This window comes from Strix uralensis, chromosome 4 (assembly GCF_047716275.1).
Source record: "Strix uralensis isolate ZFMK-TIS-50842 chromosome 4, bStrUra1, whole genome shotgun sequence".
In the NCBI taxonomy this organism is placed as follows: domain Eukaryota; kingdom Metazoa; phylum Chordata; class Aves; order Strigiformes; family Strigidae; genus Strix; species Strix uralensis.
In genome coordinates, this window is record NC_133975.1 from 69,914,460 (window position 1) to 69,942,422 (window position 27,963).

Genomic DNA, 27,963 nt, shown 5'->3' on the forward strand with positions numbered 1-27,963 from the left:
CTTTCTCAGTTTTAAGTTTGACCTGCATAATGTCATTAACATATATACCATATATACCACATTAAAAAAACCCAGAGAATAACAGCTTGCATCACAAAAGTGTGATAGTATCTGGCACTAAGATACCAGCAGAGGAACACCATGCTCCAGATAACAGAGCGCTGAATGTCACTTTTCAGCTCTTCTTGTCCACATCTTTGGGTCTGACAATTACAGGAAAAAATGGTTTATTTCAGGAGAGCAAACATTAGCATTAATTATAACTGCTGAGGTAATTTGTGGTGTTTCTTTATTCTTTTGTTAAGTTTCCTTTTGTGAGGTGCTAGGAGCTGAAGTTTATTGCCCAACTTTTGAATCCAGACTGCAGGCCTTTATTTCAATCTTCATTCTTGTTGTAGGATGAACAGCTGTCACAGTGAGAATCAGCATGCAATATAAATTACATATATTCAAAGACAGTAAAATATGGGAGGGGGAAACAAGGAAGCAGGAAAGAGACCAAAAATGAGATGAAAAATGCTTTGAAGATTTTGCAAAACTCCATCAAAATGGAACTTTTTAAACAATCAGAAAGATGTAGGCAAAACATAAAGGTTAACCTACAAATAACCACATTAGGTATTGAAATTGGATATAAAGGATGTCCTAGGGTGAGACATGTAGGAGAGGAGCATTCTGGCCTCGAGAGTGACAAAACGGTTGCACGTAAAACTAAGCTATGGGCCCCCAAAACGCAACAAATTGCAGTAAGCTGTCCCAGCTGTGAAATACCCCGGAGAACAAGCCTTACTGAGAAGAGCTCTCGGAAGAGTTTGCACAGCTGGTTGCCTGGAGCAAGCGATGACACGTGTATTGCAATGGGTGAGTGAACATGAATCTAAACATCCTTACTTGAAAAACCTTCAGTGATATTAAAAGAGGGAAGCAGTCCGCTCCGTGACTCCTGAAGGGTCTGGAAATCGGATTTCCATCCGTCCGGAGGCCAATACGTTACACTTTAGATCGGTTTACCGGTAGGTCAGGTCCCGTCCTGAGCCCGACCACCGCGCTCCCCCCCGCCCCGGTGGCCCCCAGGCTCGGCGGCCCGTCGCTGGGAAGGGGAACGGGGGCACGCTGCCGCCCGGGCCCAGCCACGCCGCCTCGCTGACGGGGCCCCGCGCCCTGCCCGGCCGCCGCTGCCCGCAACCAACATGGCCGCTGCCAGCGGCGCGTCACGCGGCCGCCGCCACCGCCCCATTGGAAGAGGGGCCGGAAGTGACGCAGCGGCGGGAGCCGGGCGAAGCGGGGTGGCGGCGGCGGCTGGTTGCGCGGAGATGAACAGCCGCCTGCAGGAGATCAGGGAGCGGCAGAAGCTCCGGCGGCAGCTCTTGGCGCAGCAGGTAGCGGGGCCGGGGCGGCGAGTGCAGGCCGGGGCGTCCCGTCCACTGCCAGGCCGGGCCCCGCCGGCGGGCGCTCGAGCGCGTGGGCCCCGCCCTTTCCCCGCGGGGAGGGGGCAGCGGGCGCGCGCCGCCTCAGGTGCAGCGGCCCCGCTGAGGGCGGCGGAGGGAGAGGGCCGGGGCCTTTGTGGCGGCTGATCGCCGTTAGCGCGACGGAGCGGTCCTGCCGCTGGCCCCGGCTGCTCGGCAGAGGGAAGCGGCGAGTCCCGGGGGGCCGCTCGGTTTGGCCCCACAGCCCCGGCCTCCGGAGGTGGTCGCGGCCGACGGCCTCCAGCCGGTCTGCGGCGGGCCTGGCTGGTAGGAGGGCGCGCCAAGTTTAAAGAGTGGCCCTTTGACTCCCTGATTGTTACCGTTTGGGTGGGTTTTAATCAGCCGTAACCGTGGCTTGCATTTGTCTTGCCCGTTGTTCAGTTAGGAGCTGAAAACGCCGACAGTATCGGAGCCGTGCTGAACAGTAAAGATGACCAGCGGGAGATCGCTGAAACGAGAGAAACGTGTAGGTCGGTATCGGCGGGCAACTTCTGTTAGGAATGAGGGGGTTTTAACAATAATAAGCCGTTAAAATAGGATGAGATCGTGCTCCAAAGAGCAAAATAAAATCCTAACGTTTATTTAAAAACATGCAATTCAGTGGAAGAAAAATGCTTTAACTACTCAAATCTGAACTTTGAATACGGTGAGTAGGGTTTAGTCATTCACTTCTAATAGCAGTTTGGAAACCAAGGCTAACTTCTGCTCCTTATGTTAAAAAGCTACTGTGGAGCAAAACTGAGGCGTGAATGTAGAGTATGCCGTCTGCACCGTCCTAGAGCCTGTATACTTTTGCTGAGAACAGTTACAGGACAATTTAGTTTTAAAGTTCTTATGGAACAACAGACACATCTAGGACAAAGTAGGTAGTGCTTATTGATTCTCACGTTTAACAGTCATTTTCTTGTCTAAGCAGGCTTAATTTTGTAGATGTACTGCTTTGGTTAAAATAAGCTGTACCTTTTACAACAGAAAAATGTGGAAGCAAGATATCTGTTTTCAGGAGTTCTGTTCTTAAGAAGTTGTGTTGGTCTCAAATATACTGAGAGAGGAGCAACTTACTGTATATGAAATTTCAAAATAATTTCTAACTTGTAACAGAAACATGTCGTAAAGGCAGATTATCAGAGATTCATGAAATGTTCTCTCTAGAGAGAGAAACTGTTTTATATGAGGGGTTTTTTTTTGATGTTTATAGGGCTGCTTATGATACTTCTGCACCAAATGCAAAACGCAAATACCCAGATGAGGGAGAGGCTGATGAGGAAGAGATTGAAGAATATAAGGTAAAAAAAAAAAAGGAAAAAGTTACTTTTCTCTGGTGTTCATGTATCTTTGAGGGACTTAAAAAATGTGTGTTTGTGCATTTAAATAAAAATGTGATATGTGTAGATACTTTAAAATTTATGTCCCTCAGTGGCATTTCCCTTGATGTCTTCCACTGCTGCTAACTGATGCTTGCACTGCTAAGAGGGGGCGTAGATGCTAGGTGGTTCTCTTCAGACCTGGCTTCAGTGCACTGAACTGTACACACACCAGAGCCCAGTGTCTGGAGGCTTAATTTAGTGCTACTTCTAGGAAGAGGTAGGCTTAGGTGATAGCGCCCACAGGGAACGGCAGTGTCCCTTGGCTGGCTGGTGTGTGTGGGAAAAAGTGGTGAAATGTGTACATGGTTGGGAACACAAGAAAAAATCTTGACTGGAATTTCTCTGTGGTGGAAGAAAAGCTTGCATTTAGCAAGAGGCACAGGCCATTGGATGAGACATGGGGAGGCTGAGGGTGTCTTCCAACCTGCCCGTTAAGTGCAAAGGAATGCAGTTCAGGATGAGTGGAAGAAATAAGAGAATCTGAGGGAATGGAAGTAAGAGGCTTGTTTTGGGATATGCTTTAAGCATCCAAAGTATCCAGGAAAAGTTGACTGTAAAAAAAATAAAACACCTGAAAACCTCTGTGGTCATTGAAGAATGAGTGGTTGTCAAACTCTCATGCTCTTCATTTTTTCAAATGCTCATCCAAGAACTATTTGACAGATTTCTTGTTTCATATCTAATGTTGGCCAAGATGAGTGGTAGAGGAAGGAGGTTAAACGAAGGCACAGTTATGATACAGCTGCCTTTCTGATTTGCTTTCTGATCTTGCAGCACCATATACTCCCTCTCCCTTTTTGTCTTGTCCTAATAAACTTGCTTCTCTAGTTAAGTAGAATCAAGGTCAGTGCATTTATGAAATAATGCAGTGTCTGCTGTTCTCTTGGCTGCCTAAGAATAGTAATTTTTGAAATATGAGGCCTTGATAGCGTTATATTTGTGTTCAGGCTTATAAATCTTTCTGTAATAATGTCTATCTCCTGTCTTACTAAAAGAAAAAGTTACTAAACTAAAACAAAAAGTTAACGTACGATGGGACACTTTCTGATTACTGATTTTTTTTTTTTTAAAGCCTACCAGTAAATGGACAGACACTCATTTTAACATGTGAAGTGTTAGTCTGTACATCTTGTTTAGCAAACCAGTTAAGTCACCATCTCAAAGAAGGGATTTACAGAGTACACGCACTATTTGTACAGTGAGGCTTTTATGCTCACATTAGTGATCAGTTCATATCAGTTTATTTTACTCCTTCACCAAGTATGTGGTTAAACAACTAATTTCTTTTTGGGTGAAATATATGTGGATAAGTCACTACAGTTGTCAAAGCATATGAATCTTATCATTAGCATGGAGAAGACTTACCCTAAGGTGGGCTGTAACCATTTGCAAGTGGCCAGACTCTTGCTATATTGTTGAAATTGAAGAATATTTTAATACTACTAGCTTGGACCAACTTCAGTCGAGCAAATGAGTAGATTTAAGAAACTTGAAACCCCCCAGTAGGAACATCTAGAGTCATCAACTGTTTTCTGCAGACATTGCTAATTCCCTATTGGCAGGGAAATAAGAACTTAGTAAAATCCCATTTGTATTTATGTAACTTTTTCCTTAGTACTTTGAGCCTGTTTAAATTTAGTCTTGTAATATGAACCAGTACAAAAATCTAGATCCTTATGGTATCAAGCCCTATTGGATTGTGTTTAATACTCCTTAAACAAAAGTAATAGTAGATTTAGTTATTAGTGTTGCAGATAAATATTGCAAGTTTGTCAGTTTTGTTAGGAAAATTAGAGGCAAGTATTTCTGACGTGAAGTGACTCATACCTTTCTAAAACCCTGACTTGCAGTGTTGGGTTCTATGCGATGGTATCAGTTAATCCTTCTGAAGTGGTTTAAAATTTTTGTGCCCTGACTTCAGATTTGGTGGAAATGAATGTGTCCTCAGACCTCAACTCTAGCTCTAGCTGGAGCCTGAGCATCTAACTGTCATTGCTGGTGAGGGTGGGTTGTTCCGAAGATACAACATTGTTGGTGCCGCAATGCACTGTGATGGTGCAAGGTCTGCAGGGTTAGTGTGTGTGGATAGGGCATGGAACCTTTCAACAAATGTAGCTGGGTATTTGAGAGGATTTCTGTCAGTTTCTGGTGTTCAGAATGGACAGTGAAGTGAGCTGATGACACCTAAATGCCTTATGCTGGTGTTTTGAGAGAAGGCTGAACAGTAGCATTGCCTCTTTCATTACATGGGGGAAGTGTGAGCAGTTTTTGAGGTGAAAGATGAAGTATATTCATCTCAGCCATTTAGGAACATTTGATGCAAAAAAAGGTGTGGGTGTTTGGTTTTTTTTTTGTAGAATAAGTGTAAATTTATAGTGACTGTTCTTAATAAACATTAGGCTGATATAAAAATAAAGGGCAGCAAAGCTGCTGGTTAAGCTTCCCTCTGGCAGCTTGATTTCTGTCTTGGAGCCTGACTGCACTGCGAACCATAGAGGTGGGAGATAATGGGAAGAGGTGCATTATTGGCAAAAATGCATAATGGATATTTTAAGGTCAGAAAGTTGAATTGTGGTTCTGAAGAACTTCTACAATACTCCTGTTTCTTTGTGGGACTGTAACAGTTGTACTAGGGTCAGCTGAGCTCCCTGGTTGGTATTTGGAAGTGACAGGTAATGGGACTATCTGCTGCTACTCCCAGGCTTTTCATAGCCTTCTGAGAGTGGTGGTTGCTGCTCCATCTCTCTTCCCTGGGTGAATTTACTCAATTGTTTGTACCTTTATAAATGTCTGGTATCATCAGTGTTTTGTGGGAAAGATTTCCAGAGTTTTAACTTTGTATGAAGTACAAAAATACCTGTGGTTGAAATCTGCTGTCTGCTGGCCTAATTTGATACAGCCCTGTTTTATTTTGTTTCTGCAAGCAGTGGCCTGCAAGCTTGGAATGCTTCCATGCTATTGTTCTAGAGGCTGAAAAAAATCTTACTTGGTTGAATCATGATAATTGCTTAATGTATCTCTAGTCATTTGAAAAAACTATATGCTTGAATATTGTGGGTAGTTTTTGTTTCCCTAACTCAGCAACAATATACCAGATTTGGAAAACAAAGATGATTGATGTACAAGAACCTTTTATCTTATTGTTAATTTCATTCTGTCTCTGCTTTGACTGTGTCCTTTTGCCTTTGAAAGTTAGTGGTGTGGGCTTTTTGTTTGTGGCCACAGGATGCTTTTTTAAAATCTTAAATCACTTACGAAGGCATGAAGAGAACTGGGATGACTCGGAAGTAGGTATCTAACAAGTGCTTATCATCAGAAGGCTAAGATTATAGGAAGATGGAAGAGGGGAAAACAGGTGTAAGCTTATGATGGCATAAGCAGTTTTAAGTAAAATTAAAGCTTTCAGCTCTTTTTTTGCATGAATAACGCTTGCTGCTGCTTGTCTGCTGTTCATTCCTTTTCCTTGTAAACACTTGCTGTTTCTCTTTTTGGTCTGATTAAACAAACAAATAGACTATCTCTGTAAGTTCTTCACTGGAATAATGGGAAGGGGGACTCTATGACCTGTTAATCACAGCAGGTGTTTCAGAAGTTTATTCAAAGCTCCAGTTTGGAAAGAACACAGAGCTTATTTTAATATTTCAACAGTTAGTGGAATCAAAATAGGGAGAACACTTTTCTGCATTCAGGCAGCTTATGTAGTGTAGGGTAAATGAAGCAGTAATAGTAGCTTCTTCTCTACATCTTTAGACTTAAGATGTGTGTTGGGGGGAAGAAGTTGAGTTCATTTCTGTGAGAAATCTGATTTTCCATCTTTCCTTCAGTGTGTTAAAATGTCTCTTTTTTTTTCAATATTTCAGCCTTGAGACTGCTTTTCTCCTCGCATGAAGCACTATATTAACTGATTAAGATTTCTGTTGTAATCAGTAATGTATGAAAGAACATATGCTTCCTACTAAAATATGGTAGATAATATTATTTAGTGGTTCTTCGGTTTTATTGATATTTAATATATATACTGGGTTGTTTCAGGATCAATGGGAAAACAGAGTGACGTGAAGAAGTGAGTCTCTTTTTTGTTTCTGTTATCTCTGAGTTCTATGTTGGATGTTCAGAGTATGTCAGTGTGACAGATCTCTGATTCCAGAAATCTGATGAACTAATAGTTGGTGACACACATTATAACTGAGGGGGAAAAACTGCAATACCTGTTTTCTGTACATTTTGAGACTACAAAATGGCAGTTTTAAAGTTACTTTTAAGGACAGTCCAAATGAAATACTGGCTTGTACCATGTGCTGTTTCTGCAAAGTGTGTACTTTAACAGATTTATATAGAGAAGATGGTTCTGGCTGCTAAGGTTGGAACATAAGAGATGATTGAGTGGATATAAATATTCAAAGGTTCTACTACAGAAGAACTTCAACAAAATACATCATTTGCTTTAGTCCAAGGAGTGAAATATTTTGGTGACAAAAACTAAAAGCCCTGCACTTTGTAAAGCACTGCCTACACTGTCAGCGTCTAGAAATGAAGAGTTTCTCATTTTATTCTTCTTTCAGGGGCCTTTCCCAGTAACACTCTCCTCATTAATGAGTCAGACCTTTTTGGGAATAGGTAATTTTTTTTCCCCCTCCAAACCTGGAGTTGGAGCCATTCATGATCTGCTGTTTTAGGAGACTTCTGTTTGTAGACAACCCACTTCTTTCCTTAAGAAGCAGAATCATAATGAGGAGAGAAACAGTATGATCTTGTAATATCTGCTTTATTTCCAAGGATGAAGTAGAGCTGCAGCAAGATGAAGAGAACCTGCCCTATGAAGAAGAGATTTACAAAGATTCCAGTACCTTTCTTAAGGTGAGCTGCTTTTGCAATTAGAAGTCTAGTCAAAGCTGGCAGTTTTGTTAAACTACTGCAGTTGATGAAATACAGCTTTAAAGGCTGAAGTAATTGACTGGAATTCACAAGTACGGGAAGTTCCCTGTGAGAGATGTGACTGTAACAAGTGTTTACATCAGTCTGACCAAAGATCTGGGTCAACTTACAATGAGCCATAGTAACGGTGGGCCTGATTGGGAACTAAAAACACAGTGACAGTCTTGACTAGCATAGCTTATAAAGGCATGTTGAAAAGAAAAAAAAAAAAAATCTGTTACTTTCTCATTTATCAGACTTAACACGTGTGTGTGTGTATGTCCGGTTATCTCCAGAGCCGTTGCTCTTGCTGAACTCCCTCTTGTTCTCCTCCAGGGTACTCAGAGCTTAAATCCACACAACGATTACTGCCAACACTTTGTGGATACAGGACACAGACCCCAGAACTTCATCAGAGATGTTGGTATGACATAGTCAGTAGCTGTTTGAAGATAACTCATTTTATTTGATATCACTTCTTTTTCTTCCCCTTTTTAATTCCTTACAGTTACTGGGAAATACAGATACACATATACTTCATAGTTTTGTCGTTCTCAGTGCATACATATCAATATATAAATTTATATGAATTGCTTTATTTTTTAATCAGTTAGGAGGTGATTATTACCAAGGTTTTTCTTACCCTTGGTCTTATTTGAAAATATTTAACCAGGAAGATTTTTTCAAAACTAAGCTCTTTAGTTCCAGTGAGCAGATCTTGAAACCTTTGGAAGTTTGAATAACTGACAGTTCAGCTGTTTCCTGGACTGTGTTGCTGCCAAGAATGCATATAGCATGTAAAGTATGGAAAATACTAACATTTAAGTTGGTAAGCAGTATGGATAATATTTACCAGCTAAATTATGTAACTGCTGGCAACTCATTAGAAGGCCCAACATATTATTGCGATTAGAGGATGTTATTTTTTAAGTTTACATTCACCCAGCCATCACTGAACTTGTTACTTAAATCTGGCTTTGTTAGGCCTGAATTTAAGCTTTCTAAAACTAAGGTACAGTTTGGTCCTGTTTTTCAGAAAGGGTGCCTGGTAATTATTTGGGTTTTTAAAAAAGCAGGACACGTCCCTCTGCAGTTTTCTGCAACAGTTCTCTTTATTTTATCAAGTTTAAGATTGTCGGGGAAGGAGTGTTGTGTTTATAGATGCCAGCCCAAAGAGGTTTTGTTTGCTTGTGGAGGAACTTAGTTTGTTTCTTCTCTATGTTTTGCTAGTGCTTCTGTGAAACACATCTGGATATTTAGTATGAAAGATGACCTGTTTTCACTTGGTTATGGCTTTATCTGAAAAGCATCCAGGCTTCACAGTTACATACTTGAAATAGTTATACGTTGTTCTTCGAAATGTGTACAAAGAAATAGCAGCCTATGTTATTTACTCCGACTTCTCTGCTGCGTAAAGAATTGGGAAGGGACAGGACAAATTGTTATGAGCGTTAATATGGATATGAACGTGTCAGCAGCAGTTAGTCTAGAATCCTGTATTAGAGATGAGGTATGTCAAGTGACATTGTTTAGTATACATTTTGTACATAACAATCAGAACTCTGCTTAGGGGCTACTTCGTAACTGGATATAACCCTATAAAAAGCTGTAGGGAAGTAATGGCTCTAGAGCACCCAGTTACATCTTTTTGATGTTGCTGTTGGAAGAGAGGGAGAAACCTGTGGGTTTTGGTTTGGTTTGTTTGTTGGGTTTGGGTTTTTTTAAAACAACTGGGGTCATCTGGAGTGAAAATTCTTTTACATCTATTGCTGAGCTGCTGATAACTGGCTTCCGTTTCTGCTGGTCAGGAGTATGTGACTTGCACTGGCTGGAAGCAACACAGCAGTGGAAATCAGAAGAACACAGTGGTGGTGTTAAGGTGTTTTGTGTTTAAGGAAGAGAATGAAAGTAACTTGTGGGTGGTTTATGCATGTCATAAGAGATAATAAGGTTTGATACTAAGAATTTTGCTTTTACCAGTGTGATGCTAGTATTGGGAGTTCAGAAGTTTGAATTAAAATAAGGAGAGGGATGAAGGGTTGTGGGGTTTGTGAGTCTGGGTGGGGTTTTTGTCCACTATGGATTAGTACCATTGAAAGTTGTAAATTTAAATGAACGTGAAGCTTTGTAAATAACTCCTACTAAAGTTGAACTGATACTGCTAGGGAGGAGGGAATGGTACCTTTTTGGTTTGTGTTGAGCCTACTGCTAACAACAACAAAAACACCCTATCACTTCTTACTTTTTTGAACTGGGAATGTAATATACTGAAAAGTTTGCTGCTTTTTTCTTTTTTTGTAAAACTTTGCTGCAGAAAACCTAATTAGGGTTGTCTCTTTTACATTCTATATGTATGAAAGGTTTGAAAATTAACATAAAGCTAAGTCTAGGAACCCGATAAATAAATATACGTGTATTCAGATCTTCCCAACTGACTCCAGAGTACCAGATCTCAATACACGGTTGCCTAAGGGAACCAGCCACACCCCAGAAATAGTCTTTAAAGGTTAAATAAGAGTATTCCGTAAATGAATGTTAGTTAGATCTTAATATGAACTTATGGATGGGGGAGTTAACAAAATAACTTTCTCTCATCATTCAGGCACTTTCATTTTAAATGAAAGATTGTTTCCTTCTGATAAAGGAGTTGTGAACTCCTGATCCCTGTAGTGCTCTTGGGTGGATGAGAGCACAGACACTACATTCAGTAACAGCTGTAACTGACTGGGTTAAGGCAGGAGGCTTTTACGAAGTACTGAACAAAAAACTGCTTTGAAGGGTTTGGTTTGTTCTAACAAAAATTAAAATGAGGCTAATTATTAACATTTGGACTTATTCAGAATACTGGACAATGCTTAATTGATACAGATTTACTCTCTAAGTAGTTGTTAACTTCATGTTTTCTTCTTCTTAGGCTTAGCAGATAGGTTTGAAGAATATCCAAAACTTAGAGAGCTCATCAGATTGAAGGATGAGCTGATATCTAAATCTAACACTCCTCCCATGTAAGTGTTCTTGTGGAAAATGCCTTTCTTCTCCAGAGCTGTTTGAAGTTAGCTGTCTGCTTTGCAAATCTCTCTCTCTAGCACCTGCTCAGAATTTACATTTTCGATTACTGTTTGTATATACAAATTAATCCATTGAAACTTCAGAAGAATAAAATCAGTTTGGTTTTGTTAGTGTAATCTAGATGTTTAACATAGTATATAAACTAGATCTTCTTTCCAGTGTGTGATTATTTATCTAAAGCTTTGTTTTTTAAGACCGAACTGTCAGCTGATTGGCCTGCAGGCTTTAATTTGGGAACTAAAAGAACACCATAGGATCATGAATCTCATGCTATCATGCAGTTTACAATAACAAGAAAAGCTTTAAAAAATTGGCTTCTTAATATAACCTTAAGTTGTTCTTGTAACAGCTTTTTTTGTAGAATGTTCAGCTATTAAGGTAGTATCATTAGTCAGATGTTACATTGTAGTTTAAGACCAAAAAAAGTTTAGGCGTCTGGAAGTGATCTGTCCTGTTAACTTTGAATTACCTCTGAGTTTTTCCTGAACGTTAGACACAGTATAAGCACACAGCATGTTACTCCCAGGAATTTGAACCTATCTGAAGGTGAACCTAATGCTTTTAATATACTGTAGTCCTAATCTGTACCGAGTAAAATAGCACTATTTCGTGATAGTCACATGAAAAAACTCTGAAATAGTTGTCTGGACAGCTGAGAGGCAAACTACAAAACTCAACTTGCTGTTTTGAAGTTAGATGCATTTTGGCATTCTTAGCCTTAAGGCACAAAAGGGGAAAAAATAGTAATCAAATGCTGCCTTCTGATAGCACCAAATACACTTACGGAATAATAATCTCTTCCAGACACTTTCTTAGGAAGGGGGAGGTGGTGGTCTGCTTATCAGCTTGTTGAAGGTATTGAGGGGAGGGCAGTGTAATTTTTAGGACAGTGATACAGCAGTGAGGGGTGGGCAGGTGTGGAGGCCAGTTGTAAGAGTGCGTTTGAGTGTGTATTTAATAAAATCTATGTGTGGCGGAATCGTGCTTTTTTTATAGGGATAGAGAAATACATTTCCACTATATGTAAAGTAACCACATTTCCAGTATTCAGAATCTTCTGAACATAACATATAATAAATGGCAATTCTAAAAATATGCCCCTTCCCCAAAGCGAAGCAAAGTAGAAGTCTGTTAGCCAGACAGTGAGTGTTTGCTACTTAAATGTTGTTTTCTCCTATATAGTCCATGGATGTACAGAAAGTACTAGATATTGTGTACGGTCTGTGTGGGCGTTTCCTGCTTGCTAAATTACAATACTAAAACTGTTTATTGAGAGAAAGACTACTTTTTAAAAAATCTAATGCAACAGCATCCAGCCTAGGTTAAGTGACAGTGCGTTAATGGATCTCCTCTGGATTTAGTGCGTTTGAGCTATATGAACTACACAGGAGACCCTACTCTTAACTGACTACACAGAAGTGCTGAGTGGAGTATAATTTTCAAACCACCATTGTAACTTGTCCAAACAATCCCATTGTCTTTTGTTTAAACAGGTACTTACAAGCAGACTTGGAAGCTTTTGATATTAGGGAACTGAAGTCCAAATTCGATGTGATTCTTCTGGAACCGCCACTGGAAGAGTACTACCGAGAGACTGGCATTACTGCTAATGAAAAATGTTGGACCTGGGATGATGTAAGTATTTTTTTTTTGCTGTGAAAAGGATTTCATACATGTATTTAAGCAAATCGTTTGAGGATTTAATTTGGTATCAGAATGTTTTAGAGATGTGTTTTAAGGAAGAATGGGATATGTTGGGGTTTTTTTAAAGAAAAATTTAGGTTCTTATAAAAAATTAAGTTTTATATTGTATGCATGCCTACACTGTTTGTGTTAAAAGACCATTCTTTTTTTGAGGAGTTTAATTAATTAAATATACCTTTTTGTTCTCCCTGAGCCTGGTTGAAAACTAAATCTAATAATATAGGGTTTTCTCCCTACCCTCAAATTCCATGAGCTTTCTTTTCTCTTTGTTTTTGTGGTGGTTTAGCCCCTGCCGGGGTCTGAGACCACGCGGCCGCTGCCCCTCCCCCACAAAGGGAGTGAAATACAAAGCCCTGAGACTGAGACAAGGAAAGTTTTAATACAACAGAGCAACAGCAACACAACAAACAATAACAATAAGAATAACAGTGATAACAATGAACAGAGCAAAGTATATACCGATACAGCAGTGAGAGAACCGGCTGCGCCAACCCACGCGATCACCGATTCTTCCCGCGCTCGCGCCAGGATATGACGTCAGCATGATATATGAATAACCCGGCTAGAGCTTCCCCCCCCACTGCTGGGGAAACTTAACCCTATCCTGGCTAAACCAGGACAGTTTTTTGCTGTTGAAATTCAGAATATCCATTTTAAATATTCCCTTATTTCTTGACATTCTGAAAGAGATTTTTAAGGTAACTTTTTCATACACTGGCCTTCTAGTCAAAAGAGTAGATAAGTATGCTTCACCGACATACCACCTCCTTTCTCTGGAGTATTGATTGGGTAGGGAATTTTAACAGTCAAACCAATTGTAATCCTGAGAAGCCTAACAAAATACATAAACCTTACTTGTGGAATGTTTTTCTTGAATTTATGTATTCCCTTACTGCTTAGTCATGTCAGAGGTTTGTTTTTTGGGTTTTTTTAAGCCCTATTGATTTCTGACCCCTTTTTGGGAACAAGGAGAAATCTTAATGTGCAAGATGTGATCTTGTTCAAGATTGCTGTTGGTGGTCTTGTTCTGTTGTGCTCTAGTTTAAGAGACTTGAGTTAGAGAAAAGATTTTAAAGTTATTTCTGTAGTAATGTGTGTAGGTGCTTGTAAAGGAGGAAACACTCATGATGTATTGATAAGTAACTCCATTCGGTATTTTTCCCTTTTCAATAAAGTCAGCTCTGGAAAAGCAAGGTAAGGGCTGGAGGCTATGAAGTGCTGGATGTCATCAGGCATAAAAATTTGACACAGAGGCTGCTGCCAAGTTGCCCCATCCTTTGAGACTGAACCAGAGAATTCCTTCGCTTGGGCATTGAATAGAAAACTTGTAATGCTAATGTCAAATAGTGCTACTATGTATCTATGTATCTACTCTATGTATCCACACTTTACTCATTTAAAAAAACAACACAGGCCCTCCCCCCCCCCCGCCCCCAACCCAATTTGTAGTAGAGAGAAATAGCTGATTAAAGAAATGCTTGCATAACCATGTCAGGAATTCTTCGGTTCAGGCATGTGGGTGGGAATATGCAACTAATAAATACCTATTATTGAGACACCCTATTTGAAAGGTATGCAGGACTATGTCTGCATTAGCAGCAAATTTGTCATAGTATGAGTGAATCAGTAGATTGAAGCAGTTGTTGCTGAGATTTTCTTATCTGTGTTCTATGCAGTTTGGGGGAGGGCGTGATAGTATTACTTTAAACTAGATTTAGTTTGTCCTTAGGCTGAAACCTGCACACACATAACTCCAGAAGTGAGTCAGTCAAACTAAAGGATCATGAGAACAAAATAGAATCCAATTCGCCTTTAAGGAATGAATTTGGAAACAAAGGCATTCATGCCTGTGATAAGAGACTAGGTAACTATGTGTTAAGGAATAGCCAGCTCCTGTGTTAGCCATTCTGTTATAGCAGGCAAAAATGGTGCCTGGCAGAGTCACCCCGGGGAAAAAAACATTCAATCCCAACAGAAAAATGGGAAGTGTCAGAGGCGGGAGTCATCTTCTTAGTTGGGAGTTATATCCACTTAGTGTGGCTTCTACTGCATGATTTTTCTTCACAGTGGCACTGAATGAAGCTTGATTTGATGTGTTAGCAAGTTACAGATGAATCTTTTCAACTTGTAATGAGTAACAGATGCTATGCATCTGAAGTTATTTCATTCTGAACATTACACATTTGTCATTGTCGAACCACTGTCCTGATAAATTCTTCCTTCTTTTTTCCTGAAAGTGAAAATGGAGAGAATGTCTTTCCTATATAGTAATAGAATTAAGCTGATTTTTTTAATAATGTGTCTTCATAAACTTCACATAAGTAATTCCAGGGCTGAAAAGAAACAGAGAACTATTGCTTTGTTGTTAAATCTTTTTTCTACCAATGGAATGGTAACATGAAGGGGGGTGGGGGGGGTGGGGGTGTGGAAATCATGTGGGTTGTATTAATCTTTTAAGTCTAGAATTTTCTGCACAGATAGAACTTCTCTTAAAAAGAGTAATTAAGCTGATCATCAGCTATGTTGAAAACACGCACCTGGGTACTGATACGGTAACTTTTACAGCACACTTTCTGGAAAACAGTTTTAAGAGGATGCCTGTGAATGGTATACAACCTAATATCTTTAATAAAAGCACTTCATGATGGTTTCTGTGATAATGCTTCACCACTTATTAAGTATTTTTCCTGATATAATTGGTGATTTTATATTTAGTTCAGAAACACTTTTATTACTATTATTATTAGATCATGAAATTGGAAATTGAAGAAATTGCAGCCCCAAGGTCATTCGTGTTTCTATGGTGCGGTTCAGGCGAGGGTCTGGATCTTGGCCGAGTGGTAAGATGACATTTTAATTCAATTTATCAGGGACAGGCTTAAGAGTTTATTTTTATCGTTGACTTTTTCTGTATGGAATTCTTGACTGTTACTGCTGAGATGTTTTGTTACTGTGGTAAAGGATATATAATTTTAAGTGGATTAAATAAATGTAAGTGTATCTGGCATTAACTATTTAGATACTGTTATTTTCCAGATGAGTTGCTGTACCCGTGTGAGGAAGCATAATTCTATAGGGTCTAGAAAGCTGTACTGCTGCCTTGTTCTTGATGTATGCATCTTGCTATAGGAGCAGGTTGTATGTTGAGTGCATTTACAGGAAGGTAATAGGAAGTCTTAATATTTTTCTGCCAGAAATATTAATGCTAGCAGCAAGGTGCTGCTGTTTCATAAAGTGGGATAAAATTGTGTGTGCAGCACTGCTTATTTTCAGAAAACTCCTGGAGTTTAAGTAGGTTGTGAGCTCTGTGAAGTTACTTCCCTATAAGATCTTGGAGTTTCAGAGTGTGGAGTTTCTGTACATCAGGGTAGCACTACCTATGCTGGGGATGGTGGAGTAAGAATTTCCAGTTGGCTCTTGCTGTGTTGAAACGTTTTTTGCTTAGTTTGAGCAGTGATTTCTATTAAAGCAATATGGCATTTGTTAAAGGACATGCGGTTGCTAATCTGTTTGCTTTATCTGCTTTCCATTCTGAGGTTGGTTAAAGTAGTTATTTCGGATAGATTGATTTTGGTCACAGACATGTTCGTAGTAGTTGAACAGTTCTTGAACACAGCAATAGCCAAATGAGATCTCTAGTCCTTAAGGCCCAATTTCCTTCCTTTCTAAGATTACACTTAGAGGAGTTAAGGATTTAAAAAAAGTCATGTAAGGTTTTTTTGATGGATTTTTTTTGTCTTTTACATATTCAGGCAAAACCACAAAATGGTAGCAAAGGCTTTTGGCTATTTACCTTCCCATTTATAGAATTTTACATTGATGTGAACAACTATCAGAGTACAGGTATTAGTGGAAACAGGGCCAAGGCAGCTGATCACTATGTCACTCAGACTGATTTTGATTAAATTTAAGTGTCACTAGGAAAAATGAGTGCTGAGTTCCACAGGGGATCTGTGCAGTGGTTAGATTTTTTTTTTTTTTTTAAAAAGGGTGATCTAGACAAGTTGGTGTGCCCATAAGCCTTTTTTTTTTTTTGGGGGGGGCAGCTTGACAAAACAGTGCAGTCATGCCAGTAAACTGTTTCATTCATCTGTGACAAACTTCTCCAGCTATGCTTTAAGAAAAGTGAGGTACCTATCTGAGTGTTCAGGTTAAATTACTTAAGTTTTTGGTGTAGTGTGAACTGTTTTATCTGTCTATAATATTTAGTGTCTACGCAAATGGGGTTACAGAAGATGTGAGGACATTTGTTGGATTAAAACAAATAAGAACAATCCTGGAAAGACCAAGACCCTAGACCCTAAGGCTGTTTTCCAAAGAACCAAGGTAAAGGTTTGGCTCAATTTTTCCTCTGTTCCCATCCTGTCTCTCAGTGCTGATGAAACACCTGGTGCTCTACAGCAGCTGGTGACATGCTTTCAGGCAAGCAGACACGAGGACTTCAGAGTTCTGGTCTGCAAAGCATGTTATATGGAAATAAACATATTCCTAGGATGAATGGTGAATTTCTGTCCCCTTTCTGACTTTAGTCAGTGTGAGTTACAGAAGTTTCATCTACATTTAACAGTGCTTGGTAAATTTGTGTTGTAGTCCTCTAAATGTGATGCACATTTGAGCCTTGTTGAAATGCAGGTAGCTGAGGAGGGTTCATAGATCGGTGGAACAAGAATGAAATCCTGAGAGGGAAGATGGAAACTGAATAGGAAATGTTACTATACATTGCAATGTTTTTGACTTCTGGGTTGTTCTTAGTTATGGGTGAATGGTAGTTAGTCTGTCAGCAATACCTTTTGTATTGCTCCTTTCCAGGTTACAGGAGAAGACTTTCTGGCAGAGGAACACCTTTTGAATGGAACTAAACTGAGCAGTAGAATTTGAAATCTTAAAAACTATAAATTCTAAATGGATTTAGTTATAAAAAATACCGTGGAAGTCTGGCTAGTGGTTCTAAGTGCACCTGTGCAAGTATCTGCCCAGAGCTTGAATCAGACAGGGGACTGTTAGGGACCATGGCTCAGTCGGCATCGCCTGACTTCCTGAAGGTGACTGTAATAATGCACAAGTGACAGTCAGCCTGGTTTAAATTAAACAGTTTCTTAGGAATGTCTATTGAAGAAGGTGCAGAGAGAAAAAGTATCCTGATTTAAGAGACTCAAATGTATGTTAGAAAAACGTAGACGGGGTTAATAAAGAGTTGGTTTGGGTATATGTGGGTGTAACTGGCAGTTCTACTGAATACACGGAGTTGGCTGACAATAATTCAAAGTGTCATTAACCTCAGGACTTATTCCACATTCATTAATCTTTTGTTAATATTAAACATCCTCAACGCTGTCTCAGATTTGCCATTTTTTTTAGGCGTATAAACTTCCCTTTAAGATATCTGGAATCTTTCTTTGACTTGCATTTACATTAATCTGAAGTTTGTTTGAAAGTGTGTTGTATTGGTTATAAATATTTATAAGTATAAATACTGTATGTTGATTGCATATAGTATTGCAAATACGTGCAGCTCACTCATGAGGGAGGTTAAAACTAACACAGGAGGATTTGGGGGGGACTTTATGTCTTTGTTTAACGGAGGAGAATAGTTTCTGGTATTGGAGAATTTCTCTGTTTATTGAGCAAGGGTTGAGGTGAGGTCACTATCTCTAATAAACACTGAAAACTGAGCTAGCTTATTCTGATTAAATAAATAGTCTGTTGTGCAAGATGTATTTACCAGCGATTGCAACAGCAAATGCTATCCTATCACATTTAGTTTAGGCATCTCTCTGGATGGGTGCTTTATGCTCTGCCACCTGTTAGAGAATCTAAGGTACTAATGAATGACATTCCAGGTGTTAAGAAAATAAAATGGTTTTGATAGTTCTTCTAAAGACTAGATATATGAGGCTTTGTTTGATGGGTAATTTGCTTAGCAGTATTCTGCCTTTTTATTTAGTTAAATTTAAGGTCCAAAAACCCTGTAGCTTAGGTGCAGTTGACCAACTGCGTAGATTTGATAGGTCAACTATTCTGCCTTTCATATTTATTCACTAACTCTTAAAACCCTTGCCAAAAATCTGGAAATGATTACACACTCTTGTCTGCAACTTTTTTTAGAGCCATCTGGTGGCGCTTAGTGAGTCAGTGTTTTATGATACTGGGAAAATCACTTATCTGAGCTTAATATTTGCAGAAACAGAACTCTAAAATGAATATGTAGAACCCTCTTTTCATCCTGTACCAATTATGGTGATTCCTCATTCATAGATTCTACATACTAGTCACTTAAATTAATCTACAGCAGTGTTTTAGAGGAAAGGAAAGCAATGCATATTGCAGTTAAAGAACATTTTTAATGCTGATGGAGTTATCTGAGAGTGCACTGACAGTTTGATAGTGGGTTTACTTTTTTGATGCAGTGATACCTTCTAGAAAGGAATCTGAGGATGAAGGCTACTTCTGTAATGCAGATACAATGTGAAAAAATACATCTTATTTTTACTGACTGAGAACTTTGAAAATTATTTGTATGAATAAAGTTAGGATCAGAATGCTGATAGAAGTATTATTCCTATTTAATAACTATTCCCTTACTCTTGCCATCACCTTGTACTCTCCTTGTGGTGATTTCTCAGCCTTTCCAACTTAAAGCTCTAACTGCTGTAATTGAAGAAGTCCAAATACCTTATCTCAGCCTCTCTTTGTAGTGTAGTTCATCAGGCCAGATAGCTTAAACTGCTCTCTGCTTTGTTGTCAAAAGGCTCTTTTGGTAGCTCCAGCCTGTTCTGTTCCAGTTCGTGCTTCAGACTTTTCTCTGTATAAGAGCAGGATCTGCTCTGCCTAGAATTTCCTTTTCTCTCTGTTGTGCCCAAACCACGGACATCTGTGCTGTAGCAGTATGTGCGGCTTGTGACAGGTGCTCTTCTGTGTGCTGTGTGCGTAGGAGCACTGCCTCATGGGCATCAAAGGAACTGTGCGTCGCAGTACAGACGGTGACTTCATCCATGCTAATGTTGATATTGACCTCATCATCACAGAAGAGCCCGAAATTGGCAACATAGAAAAACCTGTAGAGATTTTTCACATCATTGAGCATTTCTGCCTTGGACGACGACGTCTTCATCTTTTTGGAAGAGACAGTACAATTCGACCAGGTAACAGTTAACATTTATTTTTGTCAAATAGTTAAATTTTAATTTACTTTAATAACCCCCTCGCATCATCTGAGGCCACTTGATGGGGCCTTTTGATGGAAGCTGAGGCAATAATGGTTAATCCTAATGTGTGATTCTCTGCCAGGACTTGTAGCGACTGTGTGACTGTATTTCTGTGCATAACTGTGCAGGTACCCCCATTTCCCCACCATGGGATTATGATACCACAGAAAGCCAGATGAGCTTTCTTGGAGACTTCTCCATAGTGGAAATCTAGTCAGGAGTGAGACTGGAGGGAGTCGTTTCCCAGGTTTCCTACCCCCCTGCTTGGGTAACTAACCAGCCTAACGTTCAGCAACAGAGTGATTGTGGCATCACTTGACAGCTCTCCCAGCACTGTGACAATAGCAAAGTGACTTCTGCTCTAGTTAACATTCTGTCTCTGATGATCAAACAGCAGAAAATTTTGCTAGAACTAAAGATCTCACGTGTATTTTCTTAGTAAGAATGTCTGTCTTAGGGTGGATCCTCAGTCTGTGTTGCACGAGCATCATCTAGAACCCTATTAAGTGGTATTACAGTTAGGTTATAATTTCTATTATTATGATGATGTCTGGGAGCAAGACCAAGTCACAGATACAGTTTAACACTGCTTACTGTTAAGTTTTGGTTTATAAATATTCATTTTTAGAAGAAAATACTTGCTCAGATAGTAAGACCTTCAGGCTTCTGTTTTTTCCATGTTATCTCTAATTGAAGATAAATACTGAAATTATTCAGTATTCTCCTGGAATACTGAAATGTGTAATTTCTGTCTTTTAAAGTTCATATTCGTTTCCTTTCTATTAAACTTCTGTTTTTTGACTTAATAGTGAAGTAAACTTCACACTGGCTCTAAAAATTGAAATATTTTTATCATGTGCGAGACAGTGTAGCGGAATTCTCTGCTTGTAAAATTCGTATCAGTGTCCTAAAGAGGTTTCCAGACATATGTCATAGGTCAGACAGTAGATCTCAAGGAGATACATTTTTGGTTTATGTGAAGATCTGTCAGTCACAAAAGAGGGTTGCTTGGACAGTCTATGACAACTATCAATTCTATCCATTTTTTCAGAAGAAAGGGTTTTTATTAACCAGTATTTTTGCCTATTCACATGTTTAATTCAACAGTAAATATAACAAAATTCAGTTGCGATTTCTTTTTTTCCCCATGTGCCCTGTGTGTACACTTCCCAGAAGCATGATTTCTTTCTCAAAACTGATTTTAAATCCCTGTGAGCTTAGTGCTGGCCCTGTTGTCAGTGTCTGAACACCCAGCGTCTTACACTGGATGCTGCATCTGACGTGATAAAAAAAAAATGCATAGAAATATATGGATCAGATTGAAGATAACTGCATTTTATTTGTTTTGATGGTCAGGCCTTTCAGTTTATCGTGCATAAGTGGTGAAGGACTTTCACTGTAAGAGAATACAGACTAGAAGAATAAAGTCTATTTTGACACTTTTTTAGACTTTTGTATCTGTTGTCAGTGACACTTCTGCCCTAAAGCCTAATGTGAAATACAGTTCAACAGTCCTGCTTCTTTCAACTGCCTGTGAATGCTTGAATTGCCCGACGACAGACTTCATGTTGGGGATAGCGTAGTCATTCTTCACATACTGGTGGATACAGCCAGTGTTGGTCTCTGAACAAGTTATAGTAGCGGCATGCCTTTTTCAAAAATAAGTGTGGGGAGGATGTAAGTGGGGCAAGTGCTATAGCTGCACTTGCTTTAGGTTCATTTAGCAGTTTTGTGTAACGCTGTTTTCCCCTAAATAGAGATTAATAGTTTGGATGACAGAGGAGAAACAAATACGAATCCGTCCATGGCCTTATTTGCTGCATGTGAATGCTAATACTTAGGATATAACATAACCGTTGCATATTCTTTTATTGCAGTTGGGATGGGGTGTATATTGGTATACAAGCTGCAAGCAGTAAGCTACCTAAATAAATTTCAAGGTGTTTCTCTTGCTCATATGAGTGACTATTGGCCATTCCTATTCCTTGACTGGCCTTTGGCTTTAATTTTAATGATGATGTCCATCTTAATTCTCTTGGTTACTGGTGTGTGTGTGGAGGGGGCCTTTTGTAGGAAGTCATTGTTCAGGTATTACTTCAGTGCTGTTGTAGGTGAATTATTACATGTTAATGTCCCACAGGATCACAAACTTCTGTATCTTTTAAATTTGGTGGGTATCCTGGAATTGCATTGCATACTTTAAATCCTGTATTCATCACAGATCCTCACAGTGCTCGGTGAAGTATGAAAACCTAACATTTTAATTTTTTTTTAAATGTGAAGGAAGCAAAGTAAATGTTGCGTAAATACCCAGAGTAAAGAGAACAGGGTTAAAGAACTGATCTTGGGGTTTTTTTATTCTTGTTTTCCTTTTAAGCATGTTGTTGATTTTCTTCATTAATATAATACAACTGAAAAATACTTTCCCACTGGCATTTTTAAGTGGCCTGAGCCCCATTTTTGGTCCAAACACTACTTCAGCTCATTATGTGAAGAAATAGGAACGTGCTTGTTTTAAACATCTGGCTGCCTTGAATCACTTGGTGAAGCTGAAGTGCCCACTGAATGTTTGGGCATAAGCAGGTTAATTTAACTCTTTAAGCTCCATTTTTTTCATATCACGTGGCCTTCAACAGAATTGTTATTTTATTGTTTTCAGATACATACTTGCAGCATGCTGTGCTCTTGGCTTCACTGACACAACTGATTTCTGGAGACATGATTACCCAATTCAAGTTAAATTGCCCTTTAAAAAGAGGAGGAGGCAGATGATGTTGTTTTTAAACTAGATGAATTTACTGATCTGGTTTAGTCTGGTCCCAGAGGGGCTGGAAAACAATGTTGTGGTGTAGGAACAAGCAGGAAGGAGGGGGAAGGGGTCTTGTGAAACCACAGCCTGAATGTTCCCATAGCCATGTGTAAATAATAAAAAACCAAAAGAACAACCCCTAGAAATATCAAACTAAAATCTTAACTTTTCAACAGCTCTGGCTTTCCTAGGGGTGACTTTTTCATTCCGTTCAATACAGGTGATGTGTGTGTGTGTGTAGACAAGTGTCTGTCCCTATCACTTGAGTGTTCATTTACTAGGAAAAGACTGTAATGGCCTTGAAGCATGAAGTTTGCTCTTGCTTTGGTTGACTCTGGTTTTGTTCCCTAGGTTGGCTGACTGTAGGACCCACCCTCACAAACAGCAATTTCAATGCAGAAACATATTCTTCATACTTCACAGCTCCAAACTCCCACCTGACCGGCTGTACCGAAGAGATTGAGAGACTTCGGCCCAAGTCACCACCACCCAAGTCCAAGTCTGACCGAGGAGGTGGTGCTCCAAGGGGAGGAGGAAGAGGAGGGACGTCGGCAGGCCGAGGAGAAAGGGGCAGAGAGAGGAACAGAACTAACTTTCGGGGTGAGAGGGGTGGCTTCAGAGGGGGACGTGGAGGTACCCATAGAGGAGGCTTCCCCACCCGCTGATGACTGTTAGGTAATTGCTTCTTCCATCGGTCCTGTGCCTCATCCCTGAATCTTTTTCTTAGTCTTGTTTTTGCTAAAGTGAATTATTCTGGGGACTCAAGCTAGATGACTTTTAAAATTGGTTTTGGTGCAAGCAGTGACAGACAGTCTGCCTTCCAGCACCCGGCCTGGCATGTCGCCTCACCCCGCAGGCAAGGTCCCGCACCCAACAGTGCTAAACGCAGCCTCCTGCCAGCTGCTGTGTGTCAAAGCAGAGGGAGCCATCTCTTCAGACCCACGGATAAGATTGAACTGAAGATACTTGCTCTTCCCTTATGAAACTTGCAAGGTGTGGGCTTTATTAACTGTCATTTTCTCCAAAACAGGGATTCCTCTTCCTCCTTTGGAGGTTCAGGTTTGGACTGACTTGGATTACAGTGCTGGAGTGGGCATGAAATGCAGTTCTGAATTGCATGGTCATAGCAGACTTACACTCTCGTTCATGGAAGAAAAAGTGCTGTGTCTATACTGACACCTATTTTAACTTCTCTGAAACCAAGGAGCAAACGGAATAAATAGAATTCTATTTTTTCTTATTTGGTTTAAATTTCCCAAATTATTCCTGGGAATAGGGAACAGGTTTATCTTTCATTTGTGGCATGTATGCACTCCCCTTTCACGTCTGTCGTGGGCAGAGTGGCAGTTCTGTGCAGTCCCGTGTTGTGCTTCACGGAAATCAGGAACTTCTGCGTTTATATGTGGTCCAGAACTTCTCCGTAGGGCTGGATTGCTTCTTGAGTAGGGGTTTTCACCCAGCGTCTGTTCATAATAGCCTTGTTCTTTGGTAGGGAAAACCAGCTTTATTGCAGAGCAATTGCAGCCTAAGTAGTAAAAAGGCCTCGCTGGAGATCGTGTTGGGAAGGGGCGGTGGTGTAAGGGAGAGTCCGTCCTCAAAATAGTCACCTGCGTAGCGAGGGCCCAGTAATCGAAAGGAGAGTTTTGCTTTGCCTGTGGACGTTATGTGCATTGGAACTAGACTGTTGGTGATCAGCTCCGGAGTACAGTGCGAAATGCAAGCGATTCACTTTGGTATGTACAATGTTTGTTTTTAGCAAAACCACTGAAAACAAAAACCTCTGAACTTCTTGGTCAGTACTTGGTAGACTGAACAAACCTGGCTGTTGGTGTCTCAAAGTCTTAGGTGTGGATTTTGGAAAATTGGCTTTTAGGTCTCATAGTGTTTCTCCTTTGGAGCCTAGCTTTTAAATAACTGTCCTGTAAACTAGTGGATTATTAAACTTGTTTATCAAAACTGATGTTGAAACATTTTTCTTAATATTTTGTGGGTTTGTTCTCCTTGAGGTTTTGGAATTGCTGACTTTACTGTGGTTTCCTCCCTGCTGTTGTGCCAGAGCAGCAGTAACTGTTCTTTTGGTGCATGAAACCTTTGCACAGAAATTTTTGTAGGGGCTGGTCAACTTTGTGGCCTTGCTAGTGTGCTGAGGGACTGCTGAAGCGCCGATAAAACTTGCCTGTTGATTACACGTTGTTTCCTCCTGTGTCCTCTTCCCCCACCTGAAGGGGGAGTGGATTTGGGGGAGGGGTGTGTTAAGGGTAGTGCTCCTCTGACTGTCGGTGCTGTCTGCCGAAGGCTGCCGGGGACAGCATCGGGTAGGAGTCATACGCTGCAGTAAGGAAACTTTTTCCTGATTTTTGCCCTAATCCTGTTCTTACTCAAAAAGTAAATACTGGAGACAGTTAACCTTAGGAAGGTTACTTTTGTGCCAGTGATAAATCTTTTTTCTTTTTTTCTCAATTAGTAGAAAATGTTAACTCCCACTTCCCCCTTTTAATTATATGTCCATAGCTGATAGGTCAGTGCGTGGGCTACTCTTAGCATAGAAGAGGAGACTCAGAACTGGTTGAGATGTGTGTCTGTATCAGTGTGCAGAAGTTGGGGTGCGCTCAAGACTTCAGTGACTTGGGAAATTAATTGCACATGGTCTTGTAAAAAAAAAATTTCTACCAAATAAGATCCCTCTTGAGCGCGCAGAGTTAGGTTTCTCATTTTTTCCCTCAGAGCTGAAATAGCTAAAGTAGTGTAACGAAGAAAAGAACATGGCTCCAGAAAGTGTTAGATTACATCTCTCCTGATGGGCCAGCTTCACCAGGGAGGTGTAATGTGGGTGTTGTTAACAAGCAACTGACCTTACTTTTTTAATTGAGGTTAACAGACAAGGAAATAGACCTTTCTGCGTGTCCTCTGCAGCCAGACACCTGCCGGTTGTAATGTGAAGGTGGTGTTTCCACAGCAAGAGCTGGCCTGTACAGGTAAGACAGTAGCACATGGGCCTGTGTACCCCAAGGCTTGGTGTTGCGCGCTTGTGGTGGAGATGATAGAAAATACTGTAGTGAGACTCTATTCCTCCCCCACCCACCCAGTTATACAGTAAAAACATCTGCTCGTTTTTTTTAATCGCTGTTGATTTGGACCGTATCTAAAGCGGTGTCTAGAGATGAAAAGCTTTTAATTTCATTACCGGTTGTCAGTTAATTTCTCAGTTGTAACGCTTTAACAGGAGGAGGATAACGCTCATCATCAGTGAACTGACGAATATTTCATTTACCACAAGTAAATGAAGACTTAATTTGAGCATGCTCTCCCTGAAGATAAAAAGCCTAACAAGTTTCTTCCTTTCCGATTTTATTAAATGCATAATGCCACCAATCCAGTCTGGGGTGCCTGTCTAGATCTTGTCATGTCTTTCCATTCTGGAAGATGCTTATAGTACTTTGAGTATCTTACACCCTGTATGAATTAGGTGAAGGATTTGACAACTGGACTGACAAGATACTCAGGATTTCTTAGCATTTAGCTTCAAAGCGGTTTTAAGACATTGGTCGCCTGTAAATCATTGTGCGTAAATCCAGCCATCAGCTTGAGAATTCTCTCGGCTTTCCAACACCGCCAATTACCAGAGGTTGGATGAGATGCTGGCTGTGCTGTGCAGGTTCATGGGTGAGGCGCTCGGGGTTTCTGCGGTTCCTGCCCAGCACAGCACCGTGTTTGTGGATACTGAACGCATTGTTCAGTGGAGTGGAATTTAGGCTGCAAACTAAAAGACAATTTTGATCTGACAGTAGAAGTTAAATGGCATTAAATCGAGGGATTAATCTAAGAATACTCAAGTGTTTTAAAATCCTTGGCAGGGGGTAGAAATATCCAGAATGCACTCTAGAAAAGAATAAATGACTGCTTTGAGCCCATTACATTGAAAACGTTTCTAAGTCTTGTTTCTTGAACGTGGCTTTTTAAGGATACATTGAGTAACTGGAAGTGATAGATCATGAGACCCACTGTTTCTGTATATAGTAGTAAAATGATTTCTCCTTCCAGAATCAGAAATAAGTAAATAGAAGTGGCCCAGTGCAATGGGATGAGGGCCAACTTACTAACAAGGAGGAAAGCTTACTAATCCTTTTCAGAATAGGGTCGTTCTCATGTGTGAAGAAGCAAGTGGTAGGTGAGGTCTGTGGTGAAGCATGAAGGAATTTTGAGTAGAATTATTGCAGCAATTAGAAAAGGAAAACAAAAAAGGTCAAACTACTGTAAATCTGAGTTGTGTCACAGTCCTGCTGTTTATGCTGGAGCCAAGAATTGTGGTATGGTCTGTGTGAGAACTTTTATGATTGCTGCAAGAGCTGCTCTATCTGTAGACCATGTCTGTATCTTGGTGCCAGTTCAGCTATTATGGTGTCTTAATAAAGGTAGAGTTAACTGTATATGAAAGGGTAGAGCTTGGATGAATTAGCTGTGTGCGTATAAACAGCTTTGTCTTACTACAGCTTTGTTCTGAACAGCACCTCTGTGCCTGGAATCCTGTCTGTCAGAAGGCTTTGCAGGTAGGTGTGTACTCCACAATTGTAGGTGTAGAGCAGGTTGCCCCAAAGCAGCAAGTCAGTGCTGCTCATGTAGCCTGAACTGACCAAGTAGAAGATGCACAGGATGTGCTGGCCATTGGCAAACACCAGGAACAAGGTAAGGAAATGGGTGCTGAGCAAGCACAGGCGAGGCAGGAGCTGCCTTGGGGAGCAGCTCACCAGCTTCCTGCCTTGGGGGGAAACTCTCATTTGTTGTGGTTGATGTGAGCTTCCTTCAGCAGCTGGGCACAAACCTTTCCTGAATTACACTGCCTTACTCTGTGAGAATTGCTGCATATTCCCCTTTCCTGACTGGGTTGTTAAGTGATTTTCACTTGCCAAAGTCTTTTGGAAAGTCTGTTTTTTTTTCCCATTCAGGACCTAGTTTGAGCAAGTCTCCTTACCATAACCAGGGGTGATGCTGACAGTGAAAAACACTGGAAGTTCTGTAACACCAGATAAGCTTCCCCGGCTGTACAGGTGACCTACAGTGGTCTTTGCTGATTGTTGGACACAGGGAATTGCTTATGCTGGGTAGTAATCACTGTTGCTAATTTAACTCTGCTGTGTTCCCTTGCTCCTGAAGTCACCATAACAAACTTCTTAGGCTGTCTTACTGTGCTTGCAAGGAAAGATGGGGGGAGGAGTTGCCTGAAGCTGGTTTCCAGTGCCAGTTGCCCTAAACCCCCCTCTGTAGCAACCTGGGGTACCTGTTGTAGGTGCTGCTGGTGAAGAGGTGGAGAATAGCTTCTGGTAGATGCTGACAGCATAAAAAACTTAAGAGCACTTAGTATACAAAAGAATAAACACACACATGGTGATTGTATTTAATAATTGCTTATTTCTTTACACATAAGAGTTGCT

General features: G+C 40.4%; 1 protein-coding gene across 9 annotated transcripts; it reads left to right on the forward strand.

The window, feature by feature from the left end:
* The first annotated feature begins 495 nt into the window (after positions 1-495).
* Positions 496-27,925, forward strand: METTL14 (methyltransferase 14, N6-adenosine-methyltransferase non-catalytic subunit). Of its 9 annotated transcripts, none has more exons than XR_012628781.1 (13): positions 1,273-1,379; positions 1,848-1,936; positions 2,665-2,752; positions 7,610-7,690; positions 8,084-8,171; positions 10,662-10,752; positions 12,310-12,451; positions 15,268-15,360; positions 16,730-16,846; positions 19,452-19,662; positions 22,886-23,527; positions 25,413-25,509; positions 27,025-27,925. XR_012628781.1 is itself a non-coding variant. In XM_074867213.1 (12 exons), the coding sequence occupies exons 1-11, from the start codon at positions 1,314-1,316 to the stop codon at positions 23,197-23,199; spliced, it is 1,380 nt and encodes a 459-aa protein (XP_074723314.1). In that variant the 5' UTR covers positions 1,273-1,313; the 3' UTR covers positions 23,200-23,209; positions 25,405-27,925. The 9 variants fall into 9 exon arrangements, 5 of the variants coding, with proteins under 5 accessions (XP_074723315.1, XP_074723317.1, XP_074723314.1 ...); XR_012628782.1 differs by having other exon boundaries at positions 27,040-27,925; XR_012628780.1 differs by having other exon boundaries at positions 25,405-27,925.
* Positions 27,926-27,963: the final 38 nt, after the last annotated feature.